Source organism: Chiloscyllium punctatum, chromosome 7 (assembly GCF_047496795.1).
Source record: "Chiloscyllium punctatum isolate Juve2018m chromosome 7, sChiPun1.3, whole genome shotgun sequence".
NCBI lineage: Eukaryota > Metazoa > Chordata > Chondrichthyes > Orectolobiformes > Hemiscylliidae > Chiloscyllium > Chiloscyllium punctatum.
In genome coordinates this window covers 124,550,234-124,576,371 of record NC_092745.1, presented here as the reverse complement: position 1 = coordinate 124,576,371, position 26,138 = coordinate 124,550,234, and the positions used below count along the sequence as shown (strand labels likewise).

Below are 26,138 nucleotides of genomic sequence, written 5' to 3'. Positions count from 1 at the left end.
TCTCCCCATCAAAGCCTGCTTTCATACAAGTTGCTTGAGATGTCAAGAGACCAGTGGAGTGAGTAAAGTCTCCATTGTCCCAATCTCTCATTAGAGAGAGATGACCATTGGTGATTCAACCTGAGGGTCATCACGCCCCAAGTGAGCGAGAGGTTGAGAAAGAGAGTCCTTCAAGGGGTTGAGCCAACACACTGTTGGCCTCACTCTGCGTTGCAGACCAGCTGGCTGGCCAACTGAGCTAACCAACCCCAGCGTGAGTAAATGAGCATGAGTGAGAGAGGGAATGGGTAAATGAGTGGCGTGGGGAATGAATGGCAGAGTAAGACCACAGAACCATAGAATCCCAACAGTGCAGAAAGAGGCCAGTTCAGCTCATCGAGTCTGCATTCACTCTCCAAAGAATGTTCCACCTGGACCCAACCCCTCACCCTATCCACGTAACCCTGTAATATCTCCCGTGACTGTTGTACCTGCAATCCCACGGCTGGTTCTACCTGTTCTGCAGGAGAGAGAGTGATCAAGCCTCCTTGACTGACTGTGGTGGTAGCCCCTAACTGACTGTACTTCCCCTTAATCCCACGATAGACCAGTCCCCTTTGAATTTCCCAAGTGGCCTTTTGGTTGAAGCACATGAAGTGTATTTGACACTTAAGCTGCTGGCACACGCTGCCATTGTAGTGCTGATGCAGCACGGTTCCATGCATCAACACGGCCACCCTTTAGATGGCCCAATGCTCTGAAGCATAGCCAGTGGCCTGCCTCACCCAGCCACGAACAATCAATGCAAAACACGTAGGCTGGCAGCCTCCAATTAAGTGCAACATCAGTGACTGCTAAGGAAGTTATGCATGTGTATCCCTGCACAAAAAAAAACTGCAAAAGTGTACAAGTCCCTGCTCTCCATACTGCATTCCCAAAGCACTGAAGTGCTGTGCGAGTTGGTCTAAATGCAGTCATGATGAAGTGTTGAGACTGATGGATCTTAGCGATGCCAACTTGCGTGAATGGTGGGTGCTGGAGGATGATATCCACAGAACATGTAGATGTTTCGATGACGTCATCATCATCTTCAAGGAAAATTAAGCAATGCTCTGCTATCCTCAGGTAACCCACTCTGACTTTCATATTGGGAACTTGAGATATCTAGGGTGGCACGGTGGTTAGCACTGTTACCCCACAGCGCCAGGGACCCGGGTTCAATTCCACCCTCAGGTGACTGTTTGTGTGGAGTTTGTACATTTGCCCCGTTTTCTCTGGGTCCTCAGGTTTTCTCCCACAGTCCAAAGATGTATGGGTTAGGGGAATTGGCCACATTAAATTGCCCCATAGTGTTCAGGGATGTGTAGTTAGGTGTATGAGCCATAGGAAATGTAGGGTTACAAGGTAAGGAGATGGGTCTGGGTGGGATACTGGTCAGAAGGTCGGTATATGTTTGTTGGCCCGAATGGCCTGTTTCCACACTGTCAGGATTCTGTGATAGTTTCACAGGGAAGGAAGGGAAATTTGCAAAGAAATTAGGCGAGATTGGCTAATATCAAGATGCAAATACTGAAAACCCATAAATTGCCACTCAGCAAGATTGTTTAAGTTTTGAAGGAACAATTGGAAATGTTTTCTCTTGACGTCAAAAATCTGTGTTTTTTTCAGTTCTCAACATTCTCACTCCTGTCAACACCACTACCAGGACAGGGAAATTCCACCCACAGTGTCCCTGACTGCTCAGATCTCAAACTAATACATTGTATGTTTCCACTTCTCAGGCAATTGCTTAGTATGGCTGAGGGTCAAGATTTCTGACGGGTCTTAAAGTGCAACAGTGATGAATGTCTCTGCATTCACCATTACTGATGCCTGTAGGTCTTCCAATGTTTACAGGCATCTTGAAATTTGCATTCATTTATAAAGAATTTGTAATTGTATTTGGCAAATAAAGTTGCAATTTGTATAAATAAATAAGGAATGTGTCACATTTTACAGAGTGAGACCCAGGGATGTTTCATTATTCACAAAGAGACTGCTGGGGCAAGGAAACATTTACAGATAGTCCCCAAGAGAGTCTCAACACTTACAATAAACATCAACTTTGCCTTAGCTACAGGTTGTTCTGCTATAACACACGTTTTATCAGCGTGAATTGACTGTAATGCAACCGACGAATTGTGAACGTTGTTTGGATAACACAAACTTTCTGCTGAAGGGGTATAGCAATTCTCCATTATTGATCTTCTAAAGAGCAATTATTGATAGCGGTTTTCCTTGGCATGATTTTCGATAACATGAGGCTGCAGTGGAACACAACTGCCACATGGAAGCAGAGCGCCCTGTATTTGACTACTGCAAGCATTGACATCAATTCCTAAACCTCTTATAGTTTTCTTTTTCTCAATTTACAACATTTTGTGGACTTTCTCACAAAAAGGTATCGTTGCTTCTTTTCAGTTCTTTTTTCCTTATTTCATTTTCCTGTTGTGGAGAGTGAGAAAGAAGTACTTTAGTCCGTTCTGGATGTTGGGAAATGCAAAATCTGGCCAGGACGTGATCTCAGATCCTTTGCTCAGAAACAGGAAAGAACTTTGCCAGGAAATTCCCTGCCTTAGATTGAGAGAACTGTGACTGCACATCCCTACGTTGGTCACCGAGCAGAGAGAGGACAAGAGGCTCCATGAAATTCATCTTACTGTGTGGTAGGTTCACGGAAAAAAGGAGATATTTCTCTGCGATAAGGTCTGGCGGCTGTCTTTATATGTTCGTTGTTGATTTTAGGCAGGCAATCTGTGAGAGAAGGGACAGGCAAGAGGAGGGTCCTACCCCTTTGTTTGATACAGGAACTCATGCTGAATAAAGTTTCAATGTTCTAATTGCACCACCATTATTATCAGTCAGGCTTTCACCTCCCCCAGTTCTAAGCTCTGTAATCCCCTCCCTAAACTTCTCTCTCCTCCTATTGTCTCCTTGAAGACATTCCTCAAAATTTATCTCTTTGACCAAGCTTCTTGTTCCTGATACCTGCTGACATCAGTTTTAGTTAGTCAAGACTCCTGGAAGCCACCTAAGTTAAGGGTGTTAAAAGTTCATCTTTTTGTCGCTGCCAGTGTTTTAAAAAACTCTGTCAAGGTTTCTTAAGAGTTAGATTTCTGTCCTTTCGATGCAACCAACTGTGGTGGGGAAAGAAAACCCAATGTAACTGTGTGAAGGGCGATAATTTCTTTGAGCAGGAGATTTTGCTGTAAGTTTGATATGTCAGTTAATACCACGTGGCAATGAGAAGCTGATTTAATATTCTACCGATGTGCTAAACTCAGAAGATAGCACGGGGAAGGGAGATTTCCACTGGCTGCTAAGTGTTTGTGGCATTGTAAACAGTAGAAGGCTTTTCTACATTTGCTGTTGTAAATTGCTCAGATTGCTCTCTTCAGAGCAGAGAAGGTCAAAGGTAGATTTAATAGAGGTTTAATAGATTTAAAATGACGAGGAGTGTTGGTAAAGTAAATAATGAGAAATTGCCTTCCACTGGCAGACATGCCAGCAAACAGAGAACACAGATTTAAGATAATTGGTAAAGAACCATAGGGGACTTGAGGACAATTTTTATGATCAGAAAAGCACAGACTGAAAAAACAGTGGCAGCAGATTCAATCATCATTTTAAAAATGTAATTGGATATATGAATGAGATAGGAAAAGCAGTTACAGTGCTGCAGGGAATGGGCAGAGACTGATTGGTTAGATCTTTCAAAGAGACAGTAGAATGGGCCAAGTGGCCTCCCTTCTGTACTGTAGAATTCGACAATTCTTAGCAAGGTCACGAAGCAATTCTAAAGGCATGGTTTGACTGTTTTGCTGGAAAACAGGATTGCATGAAATCCTCCCATCATGTCAACAGTACATAGTGATTAAAGCAAACCTTCCCTCCCTGGTGACTCGAACTTTCATGAGAACAACAATGTAGATTGCTACAGTTAAACATCCAATGATATGCCAATAAAACCGCAGATTTATCATAGCTGGAGTGACATTGCTTGGCGTGCAATCTGGCAGTCACAGACAGTCAACATGCTTCAGGAGCAATTCATTACATGAAGCGGTTTGAGTATTTTGGGTGTGATACAAAATGTATTCAGTCATTACGTGGATCAATGCTTTACTTACTGCATTAGGACAATCAGTGTTGAACTGCAGGAGGGCTGCACTGTCAGGGGTGCTGGCATCCAGGTGTCTATCCCTCAAATATTTATGCCTCAACTAAAGACACATTATTTGAATGCCATCTTAATGCTGTTGTGAGACATTTTGTTGTAATATTGTAACTGTGAATATGCTCAAAAAACCTATAAGATTCATTTGATGTGGAACTCTGGGATAAGATAACATGCTGCACTGTTGCAAACTCTTTCTGTATGTGGGAACTAAGTCATTCTATTCCCACATGGATGGAATCAAGGCCTGAATTTGTTGCTTGTCTCTAATTGCCCTTGAACTGAGTCACGTGCTCAGCGAATAGTTAAAAGTCAACCGAATTACCATGAATCTGGAGTCACCTGTAGTCTCAACCATTTAAGGATGTCAGATTTCCTTCTCCCAAGGACATTTCTTTTTGATTTGATTTCTTATTTTTTGATTTGATTTATTATTGTCACTTGTTGTTAGGTGCGGTAGGGTAATAGAACAGAGCAAGGATTACAATGTTATGGCTGCAGAGAAGGTGCACAGAGAGAGAGGGATCAGCATTTAAATATAAAATTGGAGAAGTTCATTCAGAAGTCTGGTAACAGCGGGCAAGAAGCTATTCTTGAACTTGTTGGCACATGTGTTTAAGCTTTCGTATCTTCTACCTGATGGAAGAGGTAAGAAGGAATTATAATCAGGGTGGGGAGGGTTTTTGATGATGTTGGCTGCCTTCCCGAGGCAGTGAGAAGTGTAGATGGAATCAATGGATGAAAAGGTTGGCTTGCGTGATGGACTGGGCTGTGTTCACAACTCTCTGAAGTTTCTTCGGTTCTGGGCAGAGCAGTTGCCGTACCAAGCTGTGATGCATCCGGATAGAATGCTTTCTGTTGCGCATCTACAAAAGTTGGTAAGGGTTTTTTTGGACATGCCAAATTTCTTTAGGCTCTTGAGGAAGTAGAGGTGTTGTTGAGCACTTTTGACCCTGATGTGGAGGTACCGGTGTTGGGCTGGGGTGGACAAAGTTAGAAGTCACACAAAACAGGTTATAGTCCAACAGATTTATTTAAAATCACAAGCTTTTGGACCGCAGCTGCTTTGTCAGGTGATTTTAAAGCATGTGATTCTAAATAAATCTGTTGGACTATAACCTGGTATTGTGTGACTTCTAACTTTGTTTCTTGACCGTAGCATCAATGTGGGTGAATCAGGAACTACTTGGAATTTCCTGACAATTTTATGGTCACCATTCCTGTGGCTACCTTCCAGTTCTAGGTTTTTGTGAATTTAAATTCCACCAGCTACAATGGTAGGATTTGAACCCATGCCCGTGGAAATGTTAGTGTAGGTTTGTGGATCACAAGCCTTATGGTATTACCATTGCAGCAACTTACTGGTCCATGTGATGTGGACCTTGGGATGTTTGAGTCGAGAGTGTGTTGCTGGAAAAGCACAGCAGGTCAGGCAGCATCTGAGGAGCAGGAGAATCGATGTTTCGGACATAAGCCCTTCATCGTGGGCAGCACGGTGGCACAGTGATTAACACTGCTACCTCACAGTGCCAGAGACCTGGGTTCAATTCCCGCCTCAGGCAACTGTCTGCGTGGAGTTTGCACATTCTCCCCATGTCTGCGTGGGTTTCCTCCGGGTGCTCCAGTTTCCTCCCACAGTCCAAAAATGTGCAGGTTATGTGAATTGGCCATGCTAAATTATGGAAGGGGTAAATGTAGGGGAATAGATCTGGGTGGGTTGCTCTTCAGAGGGTTGGTGTAGACTTGTTGGGCCGAAGGGCCTGTTTCCACACTGTAAGTAATCTAATGAGGATGAAATGCTTATAGGCTTATGCCCAAAACGTCAATTTTCTTGCTCCTCAAATGCTACCTGACCTGCTGTGCTTTTCCAGCACCACATTCTCGACTTTGATCTCCAGCATCTGCAGTCCTCACTTTCTCCTTGGGATATTTGGGCCTATCAGAGGGAAACTGATCTCAGCCACACATTGTGTGATAGGTTCTCCTGATTCACCTATTTTCATGTGCACAAACATTTCTCACACAATTTAGAGGTGCAGAGAGAGTTGTTGACACATCAATAGCCATTCTGCCAATTGCCAGTCCCACAATGTGTTCAGAGAGTCAGGTTTCAACAGAGGATTCCTAGCAATCCCATATCATTGAGTCATCCACAAATGGTGGGTAATCAAGGAGAAATTACCTTTCTATGGGATTCTTCCTATCATCCAGTCTGCTCTGCCATTTAATCCTGGCTGATAAGTTTCTCAACCCCATTCTCCCACTTTTTGCCCATAACCCTTGATCCCCTTGATACTTAAGAACCCATCTATCTCAGTCTTAAATGCACTCAATTAAAGGGAGGAAGTTTCAAGGGGATTGGAGGGCAATATTTTTTACTCTGAAGGTGGTAGGGATCTGGAATGCACTGCCCAGAAGGGTAGTTAGGCATGTAACTTCACAACCATGAAGAAGGACTTGGATAAGTACTTGAAATGTCATAATATTTAAGGCTGGGGTATAAAGCTGGAAAGTGGAGCTATTGTAGACTTAGTGTAGCTTTGGTGGTACAGATTTGATAGGCCAAAAGGCCTCTCCTGCACAATATGGTTCATCATGGTCCTTAGATTCTCTGAGTCAATGAGACCACGGCTGATAGGTGATCTTCAAATGGACTTTCCCACCTTACCCCTCCCCAATCCTTGATTCCCTGACCCATTAAAAATCTGTCTGTCACAATCTCATTCACAGAGGAAATTGGCCAGAGATAAGGAAAGATCCATGGAAAGTCCCTCCTGACAACAGTTTTGTCACATCTTTTGTTGTTCAGTTATTTTTTAACGGTTACCATGCCCCACCATCTTAAAGATGTCACAGATATAGTGGTCTACCTGAAAATAACCATGATGTGGAGATGCCGGTGTTGGACTGGGGTGGGCAAGGTCAAAAATCACACGACACCAGGTTATAGTCCAACAGGTTTATTTGAAATCACAAGCTTTTGGAGTGCTGCTCCTTCATCAAGTCTGAAAACTTGTGATTCAAATAAACCTGTTGGGCTATAACCTGGTGTCTTACTTTGAAAATAATAAGGAACAGTCTCTTTCTCTCCCCCATTGTTTGAAAATTAGCATGAGGCCATTTATTTATGTTAATGTTTCTTCAAAGAAGAAAGCACTTTGGTTCCTCAATGTGCTCTTACCTCTGTGTTTTAAAAGTTCTGGGTTCAAGTCCCACATTCCAGGTTGTATTACAATAACTCTGTTTGTCCCCTCAGGTGGGTAGTGATTCTATGATAGTATTTGAACTACAGGGAGAGGCTGAATAAGCTGGGGCTGTTTTCCCTAGTGTTTCGGAGGCTGAGGGGTGACCTTATAGAGGTTTATAAAATCATGAGGGGCATGGATAGGGTGACTAGTCAAGGTCTTTGCCCCAGGATATGGAAGTCCAAAACTAGTGGATGTAGGTTTGAGGTGAGAGGGGAACAATTTAAAAGGGACCTAAAAGGCAACTTTCTTTCACACAGAGGCTAGTGTGTGTATGGAATGAGCTGCCAGAGGGGTTGGTAGAAGCTGGTACAATTGCAACATTTAAAAGGCATCTGGATGGTTACATGGGTTTAGAGGGATATTGGCCAAATTCTGGCAAATGGGTTAGATTAATTTAGAATACCTGTTTGACATGCACAGGTTGAACTGATAGGTCTGTTTCCTTGCTGTACATTTCTAAGACTCTGTAAGAGGAATGTTCTCCCTCTGTCCTGACCGATATGTATTTTTTAATCAAAGACTCAAGATATCTGGTTCACAACCTTATTGCAGTTTGTGGGAACTTTCGGTGTGAAAATTGACTACATTCCAATTCTAACATTGCTTCAGTGTAACCTTACTGTGAAGAGGTAATAATTAGCGAGGACAAATGTAAGTTTATGGGCAGCACGGTGGCTCAGTGGTTAACCTGGGTTCGATTCTAGCCTCGGGTGACTGTCTGTGTAGAGTTTGCACATTCTCCCTGTGTCTGTGTGGGTTTCCCCCGGGTGCTCCGGTTTCCTCCCACAGTCCAAAGATGTGCATGTCAGGTGAATTGGCCATGCTAAATTGTCCATAGTGTTAGGTGCATTAGTCAGAGGGAAATTGGTCTGGGTGGGTTACTGTTCGGGGGGTCGGTGTGGACTTGTTGGGCCGAAGGACCTGTTTCCACACTGTAGGGAATTAGGGAATCTAATATAATCTAAGTCCCTTACAGTCAGAACTAGGAGAAATTGTAATGGTGAACAAAGAAATGGCAGAAGAATTGAAGGCATTCCTCCTTTCAGAAAAGGATACAAATAATTTCCCAGAATTGTTGGGGAATCGAAAGTCTAGTGAGAGAAAGGATTTGAAGGAAACCATTAGTTAATAAAAAAATGATGCTGGAGAAATTAATCAGCTAAAGACTGACAACACCCCAGGACCTGATCATTCACATCCTCAAGTACTAAAGGAAGTGGCCCTGGAAAGTTTGAATGCATTGGTGGTCATCATCTGAAACTCCACGCACTCTGGACTAACTCTCATAGGTTGGAGGGTGGCAAGTATAATTCAACTATTTGAAAAAGGGTTGAGAAAAATAACAGAGTATTGTAAATCAGATGTCTTATTATCAGTACTGGGGAAACTGCCAGTCTGCTAAGAAATACATTATAGTCAAACACTTGGAAAGCATTCATGGGATTAGACAGTCAGCATGGATTAATGAAAGGGAATTAACTAATCTTCTGTAGTTTTCTAAGGATATCTCATGGAATTGATAAGGGAGAACCAGTGAATGTGATGTATTTAGGTTTCAAGAAGGCTTTTTGTAAGGTTCCAGGTAAAAGGTAAGTGCCAAAATTAAAGCACATGGATGGGGGTGGTGGGGGGGGGGTTGGGGGGAGGGGGTTGGTGTTGGTAGTATACTGGCATGGATTGAGAATTAGTTGACAGATCGGAAAAGGAGAATGGGAATAAATGGGTCTTTTTCCAGGTGGCAAGCAATAACTAGTGGCATATCATAGGTATCAGTTATTGGGCCCCAAATTTTCATGATATATAAACATGACCTGAATGAGGAAAGAAAAAGCAATATTTCAAAATTTGCTGATAGCACAGAACTGGGTGGGACAGTCAGCTGTGAGGAGGACAGAAAGAAGCTTTAATCTGATTTAGACGAGTAGAAAGTGTGGATGAACATATGACAGATAAATATAACATGGATAAATATGAGGTGGTACACTTTGGTCTGAAAAGTAGAAAGACAATGTATTACTTAAGTGCTAACATATTGGGAAGCGTGGATGTACAAGGTGATATGGGTGTCCTTGTACATCAATCAATGAAAGTAGGCAGGCAAGCATAGCAAGTGATTAGAAAGGAAATGGTTGGTCACCTTTCACTGCAGGCAGACTTGAGTTCAGAAGCAGTGGTGTCTTACTGCAGTTAAACAGCACCTTTGTGAGACTACACCTGGAGTATTTTATGCCATTTTGGTCTCCCTACTGAAGAAAGTGTATTGTTGCCAGAGAAGGAGTGATGCAAAGATTCACTAGGCAATACCAGGCTTGGCAGGGCTGTCCTATGAGGAGATATTAGTTGACTCGCGTTCAGAAGGGTGAGAGGGGATCTGTGGAAAACATATAAAATTCGAAGCAAGTCTTGTCAGACCAGATACAGAGAGGATGTTTCACCTGGATAAACAGTCTAGAACCAGGAATCACAGTCTTTTTTACAATTATTCACTTATGTGAGATGTGGGTGCCACTGGGCTAGCTCAGCATTTATTGCCCATCCCTAGTTACTTCCTGAGAAGGTGGGGATGAGCTGCCTTCTTGACCACTGCAGTCTACCTGCTGTGGGTTGACCCATAATGCTATTAGGGAGGATTTTCAGGGTTTTGACCCAGCAACAGTGAAGCGATATATTTCCAAATCAAAAAATGCAGTGCTGGAAAAGCACAGCCGGTCAGGCAGCATCCGAGGAGCAGGAGAGTTGACGTTTCAAGCATAAACTCTTCATAAGCTTATGCTCAAAATGTCAACTGTCCTGCTCCTTGGAAGCTGCCTGACCAGCTGTGCTTTTCCAGCACCACACTTTTTGACACTGATCTCCAGCATCTGCAGTCCTCACTTCCTCCTGATATATTTCCAAAGCTGGACGATGAGTAGCTTGGAAGGGGAACTTGCAGGTGGTGGTGTTCCTATATATCTGCTGCCGCTGCCCTTCGAGATGGAAATGGTCATGGCCTTAGATTACTACGTAGGCCATCCAGGGCTGAGATGAGGAAACATTTCTTCACTCTGATGAGGACCAGTCCAAAGGATTTGAGTATATTCAATAAGGAGATGGATTTTACTTCAGATATGAGAAGTATCTAGGGGTATGAAGGGAATGTGGGGCTATGGCATTGAGATAGAGGATCAGCCAAGATTATATTGAAGGGCTCAGAAGAATCAAAAGGCCAAATCGCCTTCTCCTTTTCCTACGTATGTATGTGAATAGGCTGTAAGTGCTTTGGGATGTGCCAAAGGGAATGTATGGCACCAAAACAATGCAGCTTCCTTCTATCTTTCACATCCCGTTTCATGCACATAATAACAATGGAGATTATTTGACATGACAAGGAGAGTTAGCAATCAAATTGACATTTTAAGCTGAGGAAATAAAATTCATGATAATGATCCAGCAAAAAAAAATGTGTTTAGTATCCCAGAGTGTTTAAAGCTCAGTGGCGATGAGCTAAAATGAGGAATCTCATAAAAGTTGAAGACAGGCAGAATATTTCCTTTGTAAGACTGTTAGAGTTTTAGAATTGGTTAACAGGGAAGGGCAATATGACTATTTTCAACAAACAAATGAAAACGTTTCTGGAACAAGGGGATGAAGGGATGCCAGGAGCAACAGGGTTGGTCTATTGGGAAGGTATTGGCTTGTTTGGGTATTTCTCTTGTTTTGATAAAACATTTCAGTTCCTGTACACTGGGTGTTCTCCATGATTACAAAGTACATCTGTCTTCCTCATTGCTGGATTTTAATTTCTCTCAGTGGCTTTACTGGACTCTCCTGAATCCATATCAGTACCTCTGAGCTTATTAAGAGCTCCTGGACTCACTCCAACTCACAGCTAGGAAGAACTACCCGATGATCTATGAGGGGAAAAAAATATTGAATGGAAACAAGATTAAGCAGTGAAGCCTGGGTCTAGTTCTGGAGAGCTCAATTGGAAAAGGGTTTTGGAACTGAATAACAGGGAGGTGACAGACTGGTGGTGTAATCACTATACTATATATCCAAAGACCCAGATAATGCTCTGGGGACTTGGCTTTGAATCCTGCCGCATCAGATGGTGGAATTCAAACTCAATAAAAATCTGGAATTGAGACTCTAATGATGTCTGTGAATCCGTTGCCAATTATCATAAAAAACCATCTGGTTCACTGATTTCCTTTAGGGAAGGAAGCCGCCATCCTTACCTGGTCTGGCCTACATGTGACTCCAGACCTACAGCAATGTGGTTGACTCTTAACTGTCCTCTGGGGCAATGAGGGATGAGCAATAAATGCTGGCTGCGTCCTGTGAATAAACAAAATCACAGTCCCAAGTTGGATCATTCAGTTAAAGTTGAAAGAGTCCTTGGGATACTACAACTGGCTTCAGTGTTCCTGGGCCAGAAACAAACAGAATAAAATGAAAACTATGGATGCTGGTGAGTTTCACCAATAAGTTCTGTTTCTGCTTTAGAAAAAAAGTCACTTGTATTTCTAAAGTGCTATCCAAGCCCACTGGGAATCTCAAAGCATTTTGCAACCAATTAATTATTTTTTAAAGTGTTGTTCATCAGCAAATAGCAAGCTAGCAACGTGATGGTGATCATATTAACTGTTTTTTTTAATATAACATTTGAAGGTTAAGGTCAAGATTAGGAAAGAACTCCCCACTCCACTTCAAGATAATGCCACATCACGTTTAACATCCACCCTGAAGAGCAGTTGGAGATTTAGTTTAGCTTCACACCAGAGACAGTCCCTCACACTAGGCAATATCCCACCAAGTATTCCGTTACAATTTCACCTCGGAGTTTGTTTGCTGGAGCAAAACTTGAACCCAGGATCGTGCAACCTGGAAAAGCCAAACAACAGAAGGCAGGTGAAACAAAGACAGAGAGTGCTGGAGAAACTTAGCAGATCAGGCAGTATCTACAGAGAGAGAAAAACAGAGTTAATATTTTGAGACCAGTTTGACTCTACTGAATTGAGAATCTCTCCTTGGAGTGGAGAAGCTGGGGGAAGATCTGACAGAGGTCACCAAAATCATAAGGAGTCTGGACAGAGCAGACACAGAGAAACTCTTCCTGTTTCTTCTTCTTAAAGAAGACAGATCAATCTATTCCCCAAATGTTTCATCTTCTGCGCTGGAAAGCTAATGTACATCCTAACCTACCCACTGGGATGACTGAAAGGAATAGACTATCGGAACATTTTATACCCCACTCATTTTACAAATCTTCAACTTCTTTCAAATTCTGTGGGTTCTAATCTTGAATAAATTGAGGGTAGCTCCCCCAGTGGAGAAATAAGATCTCATCCCACATCCAGGCAACACTTCATTGTGTTCCATTAACTGATGATATATGCTTCACAAGAGGAGTCCAAAACGAGAGGGCATGGGTTTAAGGTGAGAGGGGAAAAATTTAAAAAGGCCCTCAGGGGTAACTTTTTCACACAGAAGCTAGTTGCATATTGAAGAAACCTGCAGAGGAAGTGGTGGAGGCTGGTACAATTCCACCATTCCAAAGGCATCTGGATGGATATATGAATAGGAAGGATTTGGAGGGATATGGGCCAAATGCTGGCCAATGGGACTAGGTCACATTAGGATGTCTGGTCAGTATGGATGTGTTGGATTGAAGGTTCTTTCTGAATCATGGAGTCATGCTGTATGACTCTGTGATTCTATATGAATTGCTTTTGAACTGCAATGCATGTTGTTATGTAGATAAACATGGAAATCTGGTATCAGCAATATATCCAAACCATTGAGTGCATAGAGTCACCGAGTCATAGAGATGTACAGCACAGAATCAGATCCTTCGGTCCAACCCATCCATGCCGACCAGTTATCCCAACCCAATCTAGTCCCACTTGCCAGCAGTCAGCCCATATCCCTCAAAGCCTTCCTATTCATATACTCATCCAGATGCCTTTTAAATGTTGCAATTGCACTAACCTCCACCACTTCCTCTGGCAGCTCATTCTATACATACTACACTCCAAGTGAAAATGTTGCCCCTTAGGTCTCTTTTATATCTTTCCCCTCTCACCCTAAATCTATGCCCTCTAGTTCTGGGCTCCTTGACCCCAAGGAAAAGACTTTGTCTATTTACTCTATCCATGCCCCTCATGATTTTGTAAACCTCTATAATGTTACCCCTCAGCCTCTGACACTCCAGGGAAAACAGCCCCAGCCTGTTCAGCCTCTCCCTATAGCTCAAATCCTCCAATGCTGGCAATATCCTTGTAAATCTTTTCTGAACCCTTTCAAGTTTCACAACATCTTTCCGATAGGAAGGTGGCCAGAATTGCACACAATGTTCCAACAGTGGTCAAACCAATGTCCTGTACAGCCGCAACATGACCTCCCAACTCCTGTACTCAATACTCTGACGAATAAAAGAAAGCATACCAAACGCCTTCTTCACTATCCTATCTACCTGTGACTCCACTTTCAAGGAGCTATGAACCTGCACTCCAAGGTCTCTTTGTTCAGCAACACTCCCTAGGACCATACCATTAAGTGTATAAGTCCTGCTAAGATTTGCTTTCCCAAAATGCAGCACCGCATATTTATCTAAATTAAACTCCATCTGCCACTTTTCAGCCCATTGGCCCATCTGGTCAAGATCCTGTTGTAATCTGAGGTAACCTTCTTCGCTGTCCACTACACCTCCAATTTTGGTGTCATCTGCAAACTTACTAACTGTACCTCTTATGCTCACATCCAAATCATTTATGTAAATGACAAAAAGTAGAGGACCCAGCGCCGATCCTTGTGGCACTCCACTGGTCACAGGTCTCCAGTCTGAAAAACAATCCTCCATCACCACCCTCTGTCTTCTGCCTTTGAGCCAGTTCTTTATCCACATTGTTAGTTCTCCTTGTATTCCATGAGATCTAACCTTGCTCACCAGTCTCCCATGGGGAACCTTGTCGAACAGCTTACTGAAGTCCATATAGATCACATCTACCACTCTGCCCTCATCAATCCTCTTTGTTACTTCTTCAAAGAACTCAATCAAGTTTGTGAGACATGATTTCCCACACACAAAGCCATGTTGACTATCCCTAATCAGTCCTTGCCTTTCCAAATACATGTACATCCTGACCCTCAAGTGTCTAGAAATATTATCACTTGTCTCTTAATTCCTGATGAAGGGCTTTTGCCCGAAACGTCGATTTTCCCGCTCCTCGGATGCTGCCTGACCTGCTGTGCTTTTCCAGCATCACTTTAATCTAGACTCTTAATTCCGAGAAACAGGTCATGATCTGAAGACTTGGGTTGAAATCCTGCTGTGGCAGATGGTGGAAATAAAATGTGCTTTGGAAAAATAATCTGGAATTAAGATCTTAATGATGATTGTGAAGCTGTTGCCAATTATTCGAAAAGCCCATCTGCTTCATTGTTGTTCTTTAGGGAAGAAATCTGCTACCTTTACCTAGTCTGGCCAACATGTGACTCCAGGCCCACTGCAATGTCGCTGACTTCAGCTACCCTCTGCGCAATTAGAATTGGGCAATAATTGCTGGTTCCCATCTCCTGAGAAAGAATTGGGGTGGAATTTGCCCACTCAGTTGTCAGGGCATGAGGAGTATAGTAGGGGGCTGGCACACAGTCTTGAAGGGTACCGGTAATGAAGATTGTGCTAGAGGAGAATTGTTGCCTCTTCTTCTTGATTGTGGTCTATGGGTCAGAAAAGTCGAAGATCTAAAGACAGAGGGGGCGCTGAGATCTAGATCTTGGAGTTTAGAGATGAGTTTTGTCTGGGATTATGGTGTTCGAGGCAGAACTGTAGTCAATAAGTAAGAGACTGATATAGGTATTCTCATTATCCTGAAGTTCCAGGGATGAGTATAGGGACAAGGAGGTAGCATCTGCCATGGACCTGTTGCGACGCTAGGTAAATTGCAAAGGATCGAGGCAGTTTGGGAGGCTGGAGTTGATGTGAGCCATGACTAATCTCTTGAAGCGCTGCATAATGATGGAGGTCAGAGTGGTAGCCATTGAGGCACGCTGCAAGATTTTTCTTCAGCACGACAATGATGATGGCCTTCTTGAAGCAGGTGGGCACTTTCATTCATAGTAAGGAGAGATTAAAGATGTCAGAGAATACTCCCACCAGCTGGTCCACACAGGATCTGAGTGTATGGTCAGGGATTTCATCAGGGCCTGTCACTTTCTGTAAGTTCACTGTCAAAAAGACCAATCTAATGTCTGTGATGGTGACTGTGTGTACAGGACCCCTGAGGCTCTCAGGATGAGTGATCACATTTCACTGACCTTCTGTTCAAAGCAAACATAGAATGCAATGAGTGCATTGGGTTGGGATGTATTGTTACCTATGATTTTGTCTGGCTTCACATTGTAGCCCATTATGCCGTGCAAGCCCTGCCACAGCCAACAGGTGTCCATGTGGTTAGTCTGGGTTTCAAACTTGCTTTGGTATTGCCTCCTTGTACCTCTGGTGACCTTATGAAGGTCATACCTGGATTTCCTGTATAGGTCAGGGCCGCACAATTTGAATGTCTCAGACCTGGTCTTCAGGAGAGAGTGGATCTCCCAGTTCAGCCCTGGTTTCCGGTTGGGGGACATTCAGATTAATTGCTTTGGCACAGTCTTCGACACACTTACTGATGAAGTCTGTGATGGTAGTTGCATACCTGTTTAGGGTGGCCACTGAGTTGTTTAATATGTCCCATACAAGCCCTTCCATTGCCTCAGACTAACACTGCACTAATTTCTGCACTGAGTCCTCCCATTGCCTCAGACTAACACTGCGCTACGTTCTGTACTGGGACCTCCATTGCCTCAGACTAACACTGCGCTACGTTCTGTACTGGGACCTCCCATTGCCTCAGACTAACACTGCGCTACGTTCTGTACTGGGTCCCCCCATTGCCTCAGACTAACACTGCATTAGTTTCTGTGCTGGGTCCTCGCGATTCAATTTCTGATTTTAAAGGTGGGAGGAGGAGCACAGCGTTGTAATCTGATTTTCCAAACTATGGAGCAGTCGGCATCTTTGATTGTATAGCTATGGTGGAACAGGAACCACATCGATGTATTTTAGTAGCCCCTCCCCCACCCCCCCCGCCCCCCCCAGAGGTTGAAGTCACTGGATATGATAATGAGGACTCAAGGTATTCTGTCTCAAGACTGTTTGTCACTTTGTATACTTCGTCAAGTGCACTCTTCACTTCCACATGGGGTGGGATGTAGACACTGTCAGGATAGTGGAGGTGAACCATGCAGCAAGGAGTTGGGACGGCACTTCACTGTTAGATACTCTAGGTCCAGGGAGCAGTAACATACCAGGGTCACCATGTCTGACACCAGGAGGTGTTGGTTTTTGAGACAGACCTCACTGGTCTCGCCTTGCCCGAGGATACTGTGCGGTCCATTTGGTGAACTGAGAAAACCTCAGGGTATATGACGCAGTCCGGTGTAGCAGGAATGAGCCGCGTCTCTGTGAAACAGAGCACACAGCACACTCAGGTCCCTTTGGAAGCTGAGTCTAGCTTTAAGATCATCCCTTTTACTCTGATTGGTTTGGATGTTTGCCGGTAGTACACTAGGGAGGGGAATGATAAACACCGTAGTTTCAGCCTCATTTGAATTCCGGTGCATCTCCCACATTTCCTGGGGAGGTGGCTGGCCTCTTTCGACCTCGGGCATCGGTGAGGGAGGTCTTCTGTTCCGAGGAGTAAGAGTATGTTCTCTTGATGGGGTCATGGGCACCAGTAACAGCCTTGAGCATTCCAGGGCAGGTGGGGTCTTGAGGTCAGTCTAGTTGGACTCCCTTGACGTCAGATCTCCATGAGGTCAGGTGTTGTTCCCGCGCTAGTCAGGCTACGGTTTTGGATTTTGCATGAGGAGGTCAGACTTGCGAGAAGCTGGTCGGCCCTTCGTCCCTGAGCGTCTGCTTTCAGTACCAGCGGTCAAGCCCTGTCAGTCATAGACTCTTTAAACTTGAACGGGGATTTAAGATCCTTTGCTTTGACTTTTTGGTGCTTCCCAGCATAACAGCTGCCTCTCCCTCTGCAAGACATGGTGACTGAAAACTGAACACTGAAGATCCTGGGCGCTAGAAAGCAATGCAAGTCACATAAAGGTTAGGAATGGGCAATGAATGCTGGCCCAGTCAGTGACACCCACGTCCCATGAGCAAATTTATTTTTAAAATCCCGGGAGTAGCTAAGACAGCAAGAGCATGAAGAACATATGGACTAAAAAGAGTAGGCCACTCAGCCCTTCAATCCCATTCCATCATCCATTAGGATCATGGCTGATCTCATCTCAGCCTCAACTCCACTTTCTTATCTGTTCTCTATAAATCTTCAACCCATTACCAATTAACAAACTGTCTGTCTGTCTGTTTCCATGAACTCATTCACTGTCCCAGCATGCACCACACTCTGGGATAAAGAATTCCACAGATTTACAACCCTCTGAGAGGGGTAAATCCTCCTCATCTCTGTTTTAAATCTTTATCCTAAAACCATGACCCCTTGTTCAAGATTGCCCCACAGGAGAAAATACCCTCCCTACATTCACTTTGTCAATCCCCTTTAGTATATTATATGCCTCAATTAGATGCATTCCGTTCAGATATATGAAAGGGTGGCACGGTGGGTCAGTGCTCAGCACTTCCACCTCCTAATGCCAGGGATCCTGGTTCAACTCCATCCCCAGGCAACTGTCTGTGTAGAGTTTGCACATTCTCCCCATGTCAGCATGGGTTTCCTCCCATAGGAGAAAGTGAGGACTGCAGATGCTGGAGATCAGAGCTGAAAAATGTGTTGCTGGAAAAGCGCAGCAGGTCAGGCAGCATCCAAGGACCAGGAGAATCGATGTTTCGGGCATAAGCCCTTCTTCAGGAATGAGGAGGGTGTGCCAAGCAGGCTAAGATAAAAGGTAGGGAGAAGGGACTTGGGGGAGGGGCGTTGGGAATGCGAGAGGTGAAAGTAGGTTAAGGTGAGGGTGATAGGCCGGAGAGGGGGTGGGGGCGGAGAGGTCGGGAAGAAGATTGCAGGTCAAGAAGGCGGTGCTGAGTCCAAGGTTTGGGACTGAGATAACGTGGGGGGAGGGGAAATGAGAAAGCTGGAGAAATCTTCATTCATCCCTTGTGGTTGGAGGTTTCCTAGGCGGAAGATGAGTCACTCTTCCTCCAGGCGTCGTATTGCCATGGTCTGGCGATGGAGGAGGCCAAGGACCTGCATGTCCTTGGCAGAGTCGGAGGGGGCGTTAATGTGTTCAGCCACGGGGCGGTCGGGTTCGTTGGTGTCCCAGAGGTGTTCTCTGAAACATTCCGCAAGTAAGCGGCCTGTCTCCCCAATGTAGAGGAGGCCACATCGGGTGCAGCAGATGCAGTAAATAATGTGTGTGGAGGTGCAGGTGAATTTGTGATGGATATTGATGGATCCCTTGGGGCATTGGAGGGAAGTGAGGGGGAGGTGTGGGCACAATTTTTGCATTTCTTGCAGTTGCAGGGGAAGGTGTTCAGCCACGGGGCGGTCGGGTTCGTTGGTGTCCCAGAGGTGTTCTCTGAAACATTCCGCAAGTAAGCGGCCTGTCTCCCCAATGTAGAGGAGGCCACATCGGGTGCAGCAGATGCAGTAAATAATGTGTGTGGAGGTGCAGGTGAATTTGTGATGGATATTGATGGATCCCTTGGGGCATTGGAGGGAAGTGAGGGGGAGGTGTGGGCACAATTTTTGCATTTCTTGCAGTTGCAGGGGAAGGTGTTCAGCCACGGGGCGGTCGGGTTCGTTGGTGTCCCAGAGGTGTTCTCTGAAACATTCCGCAAGTAAGCGGCCTGTCTCCCCAATGTAGAGGAGGCCACATCGGGTGCAGCAGATGCAGTAAATGATGTGTGTGGAGGTGCAGGTAAATTTGTGACGGATATGGAAGGATCCCTTGGGTCCTTGGAGGGAAGTGAGGGGGGAGATGTGTGCGCAAGTTTTCTTGCGGTTGCAGGGGAAGGTGCCGGGAGTGGAGGTTGGGTTGGTGGGGGGAGTGGAACTGATGAGGGAGTCGCGGAGGGAGTGGTCTTTCTGGAATGCTGATAGGGGAGGAGAGAGAAATATATCCTTGGTGGTGGGGTCTGTTTGGAGGTGGCGGAAATGACGAAGGATGATACGATGTATCTGGAGGTTTGTGGGGTCGTAAGTGAGGACCAGTGGGGTTCTGTCCTGGTGGCGGAGGAGCGGGAAGTGGAGGAGATGAGGTGGAGAGCATCGTCAACCATATCTGAGGGAAAATTGTGGTCTTTGAAGAAGGAGGCCATCTGGGTTGTATGGTATTGGAATTGGTCCTCCTGGGAGCAGATGCGGCGGAGGCAAAGGAATTGGGAATATGGGATGGTGTTTTTACAGGGGGCAGGGTGGGAGGAGGTGTAATCTAGGTAGCTGTGGGAGTCGGTCAGTTTATAGTAAATGTCCGTGTTGAGTCGGTCACCCGAGATAGAAATGGAGAGGTCTAGGAAAGGGAGGGAGGAGGACTGATTCTCCTGCTCCTTGGATGTATTCCTCCCATAGTCCAAAGATGTGCAGGTTGGAGTGGATTGGCCATGCTAAATTGCCCCAGAGTATACAGGGATGTGCAGGTTAGGTGGGGTCAGTGGTTAGCACAGCGCCAGGGACCCAGGTTTGATTCCCAACTCGGGCGGCTGTCTGTGTGGAATTTGCACATTCTCCCCGTATCTGCGTGGGATTCCTCCGGGTGCTCTGGTTTCCTCCCACAGTTCAAAGATGTGCAGGTTAGGGTGAATTGACTGTGCTAAATTGCCCATAGTGTTAAGTGCATGAGTCAGGGGTAAATCTAGGGGAGTGGATTTCTATTTGAAGGGTCAGTGTGGATTTGTTGGGCCAAATGGCCTGTTTCCACACTAGATGGAATCTAATAAATAACTAAATAATGTGGGATTACAGGGATAGTGTAAAGGGCTGGATCTGGGTGGGATGCTCTTTGGAGGGTTGATGGGACATAAGGTTTGCTTCCAGACTATAGGGAATTCTATGAAATATGTTTTTGTCAGACGGATGCAAGTCCTGGTTATCACTGAGCTTCGGAGGAAGTGTTGAAGGCTTCAAAATGGTTTCTGAGAGTGACCTGAAAGCAGGAGGGACGATACAGTGAGACTGCTAGTTCACCACTCCCCACTTACATAGACCATGGATCGAGGAGGATTCACCCATGGATCATGAAGTGACATTGTGCAGAGATTGCAGTTGTATGGTAACGGAGCAGGCCATCAGTGAATTGCTCAGATTTACGTGTCAGGAATTTGCTGCATTTTCCTGTCAGAGGACAGTGAATCTGTTGAATTCTGAATCACAGAGAGCTGTCAAGGCTGGAATCAAGGGTTCTGTGGAAGAAGCAGGAAACTGGAGTTAAACATTATCAAATCAACCATGATCTCATTGAATGGTGGAGCAGACTCAATGGGCTGAATGGCCTGCTCCTACTTATATGTCGGATGGAGTTATGGCCTATTTTCTCATTGAAAGAGAAGAGAGTTGTAAGTCACATATGATAACGTGATTTGGGGCTTTAATCAGTTGCAAATGAAACAAACCTACCGGGGCCAATATCCCATCATCAGATTGCTGTTTATTTACACATGGAGAGTTCTTGACACTGATGCAGCTCCCTCAGAGTCAGCTCTCAGAGTGAACAGAACCTCTGACCCTCCTCTTTATATCGGTTAGCCAGGGCTCCCTTACTGGACCAGGTTAGCAGCCCCAATCAGGGAACTCATATTCTATGAGATCCACCTAGTTTACCTCATTACATTCACTCCAGCAAATATTTTGAAATAAGGTCGTCACTGCTCAGTGGCTGGTGTCTGAAGTCACTACTTAAGACTTAAGTGGAAAAAATGTCTCAACAGCGAGAATTGGAGACTTCATTCTTGTCCTATATTCCTCCAAAAGAACATTTACTCATTGCAGGGATAGTAACATTCCACCCATTGTACAGACTGAATGGCCTCATATTGAGCTACGTTATCCTGACTGGCACACAGAATTCTAATGTATCTTTGAGTTAGATGTAAAAGTGATTCAAGACACGATGGAATGGTTCAGTCACCACACTACAGCCATTTGAATTGGAATCCTTGATGTTCCATTGATTGTCCTCCATCCACCTTGTTGTTGTTTTTTTCCCCACAGTGTGGCTGTCCAGTCTGCTGGATCTGTGCTCTCTGTCACCAAGCTCCCACCATGACAGTGACAAGAACTGCAATGGTAATGTGTGTAACAAGAATGCTACCTGCACAGTGGTGGGCGGGAAACTCGGATGCTACTGTAATGCAGGCTTCACAGGAGACGGAGTGCGTCACTGCGAAGGTAGGAAAATGGCCGCTAATAAATGCAATTTTTACACAGATGCAATGCCCATGAATAACAGGGCTGGAGAGTAGCTTTTAGAACTCAGTCCGGTGCATTCTTGTCATTATATTTAGATTGTATTAGACTCCATTGTTTCTGCTTCTCAACAATATGAAGATTGACAGCCCAGAGGGTGTTTAATGAAATAAGGTTACTCAATTGAAGCCTCACCTGACTGAAAAGAAAGGTTGAGGGGTCCAGGGAATACAGAAATGCCTGATGCAGTTCTCTATTGCCTTCCTCTTGGCTGTCTCCCTCTCTCTCCCTTCCATCCTCCAAAAGCTCTGTATTCCCAGAGCACTGACCTCTTGTTTCCCAACTGCATCTTTATTGGTATCACAGTAGTTAGGAATTCACTTCCTAAACTTTTCCTGCTGCCCCCTTTGCTCACAACCTTTAAGATATCGGATCACAAGAACATAAGAACAGGAGGAGGCCATTCAGCCCCTCAAGCTTGTTCCATCTCTTTGCTATCTCTTTAATAAACCTATGCCTGTGGTCCGACCTTCAATCTTCTTTCCTAATGTCTCTGGTATGTTGATAATGCTCCTGCAAAGTGCCTTTAAACTATGTTTAAAGTGTTCAAGACATGTAGGTTGCTGTTGTTGTTCATTGAAAAAGACGAGTACCAGTCAAAATCCATAAGCTAGATGGTGCAATGGTTTCACAAGACCAAATGGTGATGGTTTTAAATTACCTAGAAGTTGCAGTACAGGAACAGGTCACATCAGGTGTTTATGCATCTGAAATGCCTCCTGACACTCTCATTCACTTTAACCAATCCCACTAATCTGTCATAAAAACAAAAGGTGCTCGGGAAACTCAGCAAGTTTGGCAGGACCTGTGGAAATAGAAACAGACTCAGAGTTTCTAATGCAATATGACTCTTTTTCAGAATACCAGCATAGAGTCATGGAGATGTACAGCATGGAAACAGACCTTTCAGTCCAACCCGTCCATGCTGACCAGATATCCCAACCCAATCTAGTCCCACCTGCCAGCACCTGGCCCATATCCCTCCAAACCCTTCCTATTCATATACCCATCCAAATGCTTCTTAAATGTTGCAATTGTACCAGCCTCCACCACTTCCTCTGGCAGCTCATTCCATTCCCGTACCACCCTCTGTGAAAACGTTGCCCCTTAGGTGTCTTTTCTATCTTTCCCCCTCACCCTAAACCTATGCCCTCTAGTTCTGGGCTCCCCAACCCCAGGGAAAAGACTTTGCTTATTTACCCTATCCATGTCTCTCACAATTTTGTAAATCTCTATAAGGTCACCCCTCAGCCTCCAATGCTCCAGGGAAAACAACCCCAGCCTGTTCAGCCTCTCCCTATAGCTCAAATCCTCCAACCCTGACAACATCCTTGTAAATCTTTTCTGAACCCTTTCAAGTTTCACAACATCTTTCCTATAGGAAGGAGACCAGAATTGCACACAATATTCTAACAGTGGTCTAACCAATGTCCTGTATAGCCGCAACATGACCTCCCAACTCCTGTACTCAATACTCTGACCGATAAAGGAAAGCATACCAAACGCCTTCTTCACTATCCTATTTACCTGTGACTCCACTTTCAAGGAGCTATGAACCTGCACTCCAAGGTCTCTTTGTTTAGCAACACTCTCTAGGACCTGACCATTAAGTTTTTAAGCCTGGCTAAGATTTGCTTTCCCAAAATGCAGCACCTCACATTTATCTGAATTAAACTCCATCTGCCACTTCTCAGCCCATTGGCCCACATATTTTTCGTTCCTTTTCCTTCGTTTATTGAACTCCCTTTTATCCATGTTTCACCTATTCCTTGTAATGGTATTCTGATCAATCTCTGAGAAAAGAGATCAATTCTTTATTGGATTTGAGGATGGCTGCTCAAGAGACAACAACATCCTGGTAGTATTACTGTGCTAATACACCAAAGATCCAGGCTAATATTCTGGGGACATGAATCTAAACTTCACCTCAATGGTATTAAAATTCTGGAGTGTAATGCTGGATTAAGAAATGGGTGATCATAGCAGTTATCATTTGATTGTTATAAAGGGAAAGCTTTGGGTTCAGTAATGCCCTTTAGGAAAGAAAATTTCTCTCTTTGAAGGGAGTTGAAGGACGTTGGTGATGTGGAGAGACTGGGAGAGCTGGGTTGGGTCTCTTCTTCAGAGAAGTTTGCAGCAGTTATGGTAGGGGTGTTCAAATCATGACTGACTTTGCTGCAGTAAATAAGGCAAAGGTGCAAGAGCTGGACAGACTCGATGCAGAGACAGTGTTTTGCCTGAAGGGGGAATCCAGAACCAGAAGTCTCAGGATGTGGCTCAGGCCTGAGATGAGGAAAGGTTCCCTCACTCAAAGGATGGTGAATCTGTTAAAACTTTCTCTCGCACAGAAGGTTGTGGAGGCCAAATCGTTGAACGAGATAAATGCATTTTAAGACTTTTATTCAATTAGATTCATTACAGTGCGGAAACATGCCCCTCGGCTCAATCAGTCCACACTGACCCTCCGAAGAGCAACCCACCCAGACCGATTCCCCTCTGACTAATGCACCAAACACTATGAGCAATTTAGTATGGCCAATGCACCTAACCTGCACATCTTTGGACTGTAGGAGGAAACCAGAGCACCCGGAGGAAACCCATGCAGACACAAGGAGAATGTGCAAACTCCACACAGACAGTTGCCCAAGGCTGGAATTGAACCCGGGTTCCTGGCGCCGTGAGGCAGCAGTCGTAACCACTGAGCCACTGTGCCGCCCCACACCCTTACAGTATTGTAGAATAGAGAGACTTCAGGGTTCAGGCACATAATTCTTTGAAGTTTGTATCACAGAGATAGGATTAAGCATGCTAGCCTTTGTTGCTCATACCTTTGAACATAGGAGGTGAGGCGTTTTGTTGAGGTTGTACACTACGTTGGGGAGGCCTCTTCTGGTGTACTGTGTCCAGTTCTGGTCCCCCTATTCTTGGAAGGATAAGATTGAACTGGAGAGGGTTCAGAAGAGAGTTACCAAGAGGTTACCGGGAATGGAACGTTTAAGTGATAAGGAGAGGCTGGGACTTTTATCCCTGGAGTGTGGGAGGTTGAGAGTTGACCTTATAGAGGTTTTGAAAAATTATGAGGGGTGCAGATAAGGTAAATGGTAGCTGTCTTTTCCCTAGGGTAGGGGATTTCAAGACAAAGAGACATATTTTTAAGGTGAGAGGAGGAAGGTTCAAACACGCACGAGGGACAATATCTTTACGCAGAAAGTGGGTCATGTATACAAAGAAAAAAAAGAACAAAGAAAATTTACAGCCCAGGAACAGGCCCTTCGGCCCTCCAAGCCTGAGCCGATCTAAATGTACTGTCTAAACCTGTCGGTCAATTCCCAAACATTTGTATCCCTCTGCTTCCCATCTACTCATGCATCTGTCCAGACGTATCTTAAATGAATCTACCGTGCCTGCTTCTACCGCCTCTGCTAGTAACGCTTTCCAAACACCCACCACCCTCTGTGTGGAGTACTTACCATGTGTATCCCCCTTAAACTTGCCACCTGTCACCTTGAAAGCATAACCTCTGGTTATTGAATCCTTCACCCTGGGAAAAAGCTTGTCTCTATCCACCCTGTCTATACCCTTCATGATTTTGTAAACCTCAATCAGGTCCCCCCTTATCTCCTTTTTTCTAGTGAAAATAAACCTAACCTACTCAACCTCTCTTCATAGCTAGTACCTTCCATACCAAGCAACATCCTCGTAAACCTTCTCTGCACCCTCTCCAAAGTGTCCACATCCTTTTGGTAATGTGGTGACCAGAAGTGTACACAGTATTCTAAATGCAGCCGAACCAATGTCTTTTACAATTTTAATATGACTTGCCAGCTCTTATACTCAATATCCGTCCAATGAAGGCAAGCATACTATATGCCTTCTTGACCACTCTACTCACCGGTGCAGCAACCATCAGGGTACAATGGACCTGCACTCCCAGATCTCTCTGCCCATCAACTTTTCCCAAGGCTCTTCCATTCGTTGTGTAATTCGTTCTAGAATTAGACTTGCCTAAATGCATCATCTCACATTTGTCTGGATTGAAAGTCATCTGCCATTTTTCTGCCCAATTCTCCAGTCTATCTATGTCCTCCTGTATTCTCTGACAGTCCCTTACGCTTTCTGCTACTCCACCAATCTTTATGTCATCTGCAAACTTGCTGATCAGACCAACAGTGCCCTCTTCTAGATCATTTATGTGTATTACAAACAACAGTGGCCCCAATACTGACCCCTATGGAACACCACTGGTCA

At 44.7% G+C, this 26,138-nt stretch overlaps 1 protein-coding gene across 1 annotated transcript in view; it reads left to right on the top strand.

Moving 5' to 3' along the window:
* Window positions 1–2,610: 2,610 nt before the first annotated feature.
* adgrl4 (adhesion G protein-coupled receptor L4) overlaps window positions 2,611–26,138 on the top strand; it is a 160,967-nt gene continuing 137,439 nt past the window's right edge. The window contains exons 1-2 of the mRNA XM_072574788.1: window positions 2,611–2,684; window positions 21,636–21,812. Coding sequence (XP_072430889.1) covers window positions 2,663–2,684; window positions 21,636–21,812 — 199 coding nt within the window. The 5' untranslated portion in view covers window positions 2,611–2,662. The remainder of the gene's footprint in view (window positions 2,685–21,635; window positions 21,813–26,138) is intronic.